At 32.8% G+C, this 7,176-nt stretch overlaps 1 protein-coding gene across 1 annotated transcript; it reads left to right on the forward strand.

Moving 5' to 3' along the window:
* Positions 1 to 1,864: 1,864 nt before the first annotated feature.
* On the forward strand, positions 1,865 to 2,512 carry LOC149210947 (linamarin synthase 1-like). The gene has a single exon (XM_089399148.1). It carries the CDS (start codon positions 1,865 to 1,867, stop codon positions 2,510 to 2,512), a length of 648 nt encoding a protein of 215 aa, XP_089255274.1.
* Positions 2,513 to 7,176: the final 4,664 nt, after the last annotated feature.

A 7,176-nucleotide genomic window follows, 5' to 3' on the forward strand; every position in this document is an offset into this window, starting at 1 on the left:
TCATGAGGTATATAAGTCACATCAAACTTGATTTCTGCATCTAGAAAAATTTTAGGTTCTACAATAATGGATGTGTTTTCATCATCACAAGTTTCAGTTATAGACACACATTCATCACCCATCATGGTATCTTTAGTTTCACAATCAAATATGGGATCATTTTCAAGAGAACTATCTTCAACATCATTGCCCTCATTCAAACATATTTCATTTCTAAAACATCCCATAAGAATTTTGTACGAAGAATCTCTCCATGTTCATATAGTATACTGAGTATGATGGTGTCATCTAATGCAGATGTTATAAGACTTAATATTGATGCATATCCACTATCATTAATAACATCTTCTACATAATCCAGTAAATTTACCTTCCATAACACTGTTTTCATTTCACTTGCCCATATTTCATAATTCATACCTGAAAACGACGGTAAATTTAACCATTTAATAATCTCACCAAGTTCCAACTCTGCATCTTGATCAACTACTTGTCCATCAGCGTCAACCTGAAACACATCACTAAATTTAGCAAAACAATATTTTGCATTTCTCCTTTGATGCTTTCTCCTTAGTTTTTTAACAAGACTCTTTCAGTTTACTTTGAAGAACCATTTTCTCCCCTATCAATTTCGGATCTGGAAATTGATCCACCACAGTCAAATTCTCTACCAGCACTCGAATATTTCCACCGGCTCTATGGATCCACCGATAGATCGAACAGTCTCCTCTTCAGGCAAATATGCCGCTCCAGTGGAAGTCTGAACGCAGACACCACTCCAAAACACAATGAGAGATTTCCTCACACTGCTAGAAGCATTCAATGGCTCTCACCAGCCCCACGCAAATCACTTCACAGGCAGTTCCTCAACAACATCCACAGTTTCCTCCTCAACAGCAGATCCTCACACAGATATTCACGCAAATCTTTATGATCTTCTTCATGATCTGCTCAATTGTGCAACAGATCGCAGCCACCAATTTACATCAATCCACAGCACGCATGGCAGATCTCAACACCACGGGCTTCTCACCAATAATCCATGCAACAACCTCCTCTATGTTTCCTCCTCCATAGGCCACCAACACTCGTTAATCCCTTCTCAATATACACCCACTTTCCACATTTGGACAACACTCAAAAGTCCATAGCCCTCCTATTTGTGCTCCAAACAGATGTTCCCAGTACCAGATCCAGTTCAATGGTGCATGGCCTTAAATAAAAACAATGTTTCTCCACGGTCACTGGAATCAAAAACTCTGCTTAGCAATAAAAACAACAGCTCCACTCATCAGGTCAACTTCTGCCACATCAAGTTAAGACTACCACCAAAGACCACTAACACAGTTTTGAAATCAAGCCTCCAACAAATTCCAAAAAGAAAACAAGCCTCCTGCAAAAAAAATCAGCAACAAAAGTTTCTCCTTAGCCTCGTTTGCACCAGGCCTCTACGCTCTCACTCACCTGATCCATGCTCACCGCACAGTGAGTTCTCCTCCACTCATGAATTGCACTCTAAGCAAGCATATCGTATCCCAACAGCTTACCAGTGCTTGACTCTCTCCCAATATTTTGGTGTGGGATCAAATCCATGTAACAACAATTGAGGTTGGCCACGATGCTTGTTGTGGTGACAGGCCAGAAATCTGCTTGACACAGCAGGAGATCCACTATCCCACTTCTCGTTGACCAGCTACACGCAATCAACAACGTTTGATCCACGCCATAGTAGATCCGCCTCCACTACTGAAATTTCCAACCTCCAACAACAAATTCGTGGGGATGGGACTCTCAACAACCACATATCTTTATTATGATATGAACTATAATGTTTGCTACACTTGTTTGAACAAATGAGAAAGCGATGCATGATCGATCCAAGGACAAACTCATCTCTTGTATTCCGGGATTGACAGCACTCTGCCTCAAAGATCTGCCCAACTACCTGATAGGACCAGACTCCTCCGAATTTATGTTTCAATACTTCTTAAACACGGGAAAGAGCACGCACCAGGCTTCACTAATTTTGGTTAACAGTTTCGACGATTTAGAAGGGCCGGTGTTGAGGGACCTCAACAATAAATTGTCAGGAAAAGTACTGTCTATCGGTCCTCTTTTACTGTCGGCAGGGGATACAACAAACACCAACATATGGAAAGAGGAAACTCAGTGCCTTGAATGGCTGGACGAACAGAGAGTATCGTCTATAGTATATGTATCCTTTGGGAGTATTACAGTTCTATCAGACGAGCAGTTGGCAGAGTTTGCATGGGGATTGGAGGCAAGCAATCAACCCTTCTTGTGGGTTATTCGACCGGACCTCGTTCAGGGGCAGTCTTTGGCAGTCCCAACCTTGCTTTCCCAGCAAAGGCAAAATACTCAATCCGCGGTTGCACTTGCAATTAGAAAGCAACACACAATGTCACTGGCCCCATGGCGTGTGGGGTTCTCGGCCTCACGCCTCCTGATCCGCCACGAGAATGCCTCCTGCGGTCTTCTCCACGGCCTTTGATCAACTCAGTGGCCTCAAACGTATGGACGCCAATGACCTCCTAATTTTTTTCATAGAGGCTCTATCACCAGCAACGAAAAAGATCCTCCACATGGTGAGCTATGGTGTGAGCAGCTTCTGCAAATGTTAGCTTCCTCGGATTCTTTGCAACAACCTCCTCATTAATCAACAGTCTACAAAGATGTCCTCAAACATGTAGCTTAAAACAGTCGGCGTGATTTATCACTGTGGACTCACGAAGGTCTTTGCGACTTCACACCAGATAGCTGCAACGATCGACAAAATAAAAAATCGCAAAAGGGTTACAGTGGGATCAGCACATTTGTGCACTCAACACTTGCAACGATTTCGGCTGAGTCGCGCCCTTCACTTAGCTTACAGGATTGGCAACCCTGAAGCTCTGATATCAGGATAAAAACAGAAGAGGGATAAAAACAGAAGAGACAGAATATATAAACTATATATTAATTTGGCTCTCCAGGTGTGATACCTAGAGAGTGTACAAACACTCATACATGCCCTATATTTCTTGAGTCAGATGAGCCTCAAATATATAGTCTTTCACAATATCGGGTGGTTTGAACCACTCCCTAACAAATAAAATTTTAACCCTATTCTAAAGCAACAAACACTTAAACATAAGAAAACTAACTTTCCCCATTAATGCTAAGAAGCCCTATGCTTCATACAGAGAATCCAACTTATCAAGCATAATATTCATGATGCCTAACCTCATAAAACTCCACATAGTAAAATGCTTGATCAAGTCAAGGTAGGTGATTTTCTATGAACGTTGAGGATAGAGCAAGTGGATCTAATAGGGTCACCTCCCATACATGGTTCACTCGCCCAGCAATATCCACGACATCTGAATATACATATCTCTTCTTATGTTAATCCATCCTTAAATTTTCCTTCATATTGCCTCCCTATATCAGTTGCATTGAGGTTGGTGTAATGTTATTATACATCATTATTATATCTAAGGTATAGTTCTTCATCCCTTATATTCATTTATTTCTATCTTTCAAATCTTTGGAGGAGATTAAGCTGTTTCTCTTTAGGATATGAGTCATTGTTCAAATTTTGTATAGTAATTAGAGAGTCTCCCAAGATTACAATATTTGGGATTGTCATATTGTGAGCCGATAGTATCCATAATAATAGACAGTACATTTAGCCAAAAGTAGTTATGGCTAAATTTCCTTTAAAATTAATTATAATACTCTCTCTCTTGGTAACCCTATAATATAAATATAAAAAATTAAAATTTAAAAAATAATAATAATAAAATACTTTAAATAATTAAAAATTAAAAAATAATAATAATAAAATAATTTAAATAATTTTTGATAAAATTATTTTAATATTTTATTTTTAATATACTCATATGTAACTTTTAATATCATAAAATAAATAATTTTAATAAAATATTTCAAATTTTAAATATTAGATATTTAACATGAGATACTTTAAAATTAGTTGTCTACGAAGGTGAAGGCTGAGAAATTGCTGGATGGTTAAAAGTGGCGGGAATCTTGGCAAAAAAAAAAAAAAAACTTGTAGAGGCAGTGTTTGAATCATGTTTTTTATGGTAGAAATGGATTCAGCACCATCAAAAACTGCGAAGCACCTAAAATTATGAATTTTAACAACCTTTATTTGGATTTACAAAAAACCCTAGAATTTTTTCAAAATATGATGTGAATTTCCATAAATTTCTGGAAAAAAAACATAATTGTTAAACTATAATCCATAAAATATATATCAGATGTATTTGACCGACACAAAGTTAAAATGTGGATAGGAAAAATTGAAACAAAGATATCTCAGATGTATTTGACCGACACAAGTTAAAATGTCGATAGGAAAAATTGAAACAAAGATATCTCATGGGCTGGGAAAGAAAGGAGATGTCATCAGATAGATAGAGCGTAAGGGTATTGAAAGGAAATTGCATTTGTTAATAATCATAATAATAATGTTATAATAAATTAATGATAATAATGTTATTTAAATCATATGAATATATAGTTATATAAATTATATAAATTATATGGTTAAGAAAAGGTAATAAACATAATACATTTTATATTATTTGAATTTAAAAAAATTATAAAAATAAACAATTTTATAATTTTATTTTAAAATATTATTATTATTGATTAAAAAATCATAATAATGAATTTATATATATATAATTTAATATGTAATAATATTATTAAATATTTAAATTTACTTTTATTTTATTTTATTATGTAGATTCTAAATCAATGAAGAGGTTTCGTTTCAATATTATGAATCAATATCATAATTTAATAATTTTACATGTCCAAAAAAAACAATAACTCATTTCACAATTAAAACATTTATATTTTAATTTAAGTTTATAATATTTTTTTAATCAAATTGTAAAGTAAAAAGAGAGTGTATATTTCCACACTTATTCATACTGTCCAAATATTTTAATTTAATAATTTTACATGTCAAAAAAAACAATAACTCATTTCACAATTAAAACATTTATATTTTAATTTAAGTTTATAATATTTTTTAATCAAATTGTAAAGTAAAAAGAGAGTGTATATTTCGACACTTATTCATAATGTCCAAATATTTTGGGAAATAAAGAATGTAGGTTTTTATCCTATTCAACCTTTTGGCTCGACACTTCACCCATGGTCAAGGACTAAAAGAAAATCACTTTTTCTCATTCCTAATGAGGAGTGAGGTGTATGAAATGTAGAATGAGGTAAACATCTACATAAGGACAAAAAAGAAAAAGTCAGTGATGAGTGAAGTGCCTGAAATGTAGAACTAGGTAAACATCTACCCATCATTAGGGACAAGAAAGAAAATCACTTGCCTTTTGGTCCATAATGATGAGTGAACTGTGTGAAATGTAGAACAAGGTAAACATCTACACAGTTCATTTCCCAATAAATTTTGACAAAAGTAAAAAGCATAATTACCTTTAAAATAAATCTCAATTTTCTATTTTTAATTACTACTACAAATTTTTCATAAATAGTTTATAATATTAAATCTTTATTATCTAAATAAAATTAATTTTTTTGAAACATATTGCAAAACAAATGCCCCTATAAGCATAATGAAATTTATATAAATTTATATACCAGATTGAATAAATATAGCTACAGATATAATGTAGGAAATATAAATAGAAAAATAAATATACCTTCATAAATAATGTAGGAAATATAAATAATTTTTCCATGGTTTTTTTCTTGAACAGGAATCCATGAATAATCCACATTGCATGATTAAATAATCAGAAAAAAAGAGTAGGCACCCTTATCACCATCATAAACATAAATCGAAAATTACATGAAGTATTCTAAGTATTCCTATGTAGGGTAATTACAATGATACACGTGTATTTTGGAATAAGGCTTTTAGAATTTTAATTTAATTATCAATGATTATTAGTTGAGTTTAACCTCCACAAAATATTTTTGAATATTATGAGTAGTATACACAAATCAAATGTTCAGGTTTATTTGGAAAATATGAATGTTTTTTTCCCTCTTAATTAAATTGATTAATTAAAAAAGAAAAAGTCATATGAACAAGCCATGGTATTGTAAGAAAACTTATTTATAAATTAAAAATCTCCACAGTGAAGTGGGGTTAAATTTCCATGTTTAAGAATTATGTTTTATGGTTTTTTTTAAATGTATATATGTTTAACTTATATATATGTTCCGTGATCCATCTTAAGTTTAGATCTAACAAGGGTTGTGATGGATCAAATCTCTTGATTATTATTATTATTATTTTTTTCATTTTTTCTTTTTATGTAATTTGACTTGGTCAAAATGGTAGGACATTATAATATCTCTACCATACTAGGTTGGAGAGAGCCTCTTAATAATAATAATAATAAGAATCCAAAATTAGTTATAATCTAGTTCATTTTTATAGTTTTTTATTGCTTTGCCTTTTGAATTTTTGGTCAGAATTAGAGGCCTTAATAATAATAATAAGAATTCAAAATTAGTTATAATCTAGTTAGCTTTTATATTTTTTTTTGGCTACTTTGTCTTTTCAGTTTTTAGTCAAAATTAGAAGAAACAATTTTTAGACAAATTCTGATTCTTCTATTTATTATGCTCCAATTGTGAAGAGTTCACAACTAGATCTTGTGATTCCAGCGAATATTAGGCAAATTCGACTTTAAACTATTCCAAAAAAATTCCAAAACCTATAACAAGTCAACTACAATTTTCTTTTAATTTTAATTTAAACATTGTGAGATATATCCTGTATTAAAAAGTGTTTTGATATTTACTAGATTAATGCCTATAGACATTAATGAGCCATTTAAATTTATACGGTAGTATGTCTAAAGTCTAATCAGAGAAAACCTTTTTTTAACAATGTTGTTTTCAAGGAATACTGCGTCTTCATGTCTCACAGCTTATGGTGAGAGAGTTTCAGCTTATGGTCACAGACTTATCCATGGTTAGGGTACGCAACTATGTGAGGAAAGTCCCATATGTCCAACATTTAGGCCAAGCATATTCTCTCAAGAGCTTCACTGTCTAAAGGGATATTTTTTTAGACATTTTTGAGTCCTTCCACCATTCATTGAATATGTATCCTCTCTTATTATATAGTTGTCTAGAATGGCTCTCCTATAC

The sequence above is a fragment of the Pinus tabuliformis genome, chromosome 1_2, assembly GCF_031772625.1.
Source record: "Pinus tabuliformis cultivar Carrire ecotype Pingquan chromosome 1_2, CPIR1, whole genome shotgun sequence".
Classification (NCBI taxonomy): domain Eukaryota; kingdom Viridiplantae; phylum Streptophyta; class Pinopsida; order Pinales; family Pinaceae; genus Pinus; species Pinus tabuliformis.

Coding starts and splice junctions, on each gene's coding strand:
- LOC149210947 (XM_089399148.1), top strand. CDS start 1,865: ATGCATGATCGATCCAAGGACAAACTCATCTCTTGTATTCCGGGATTG.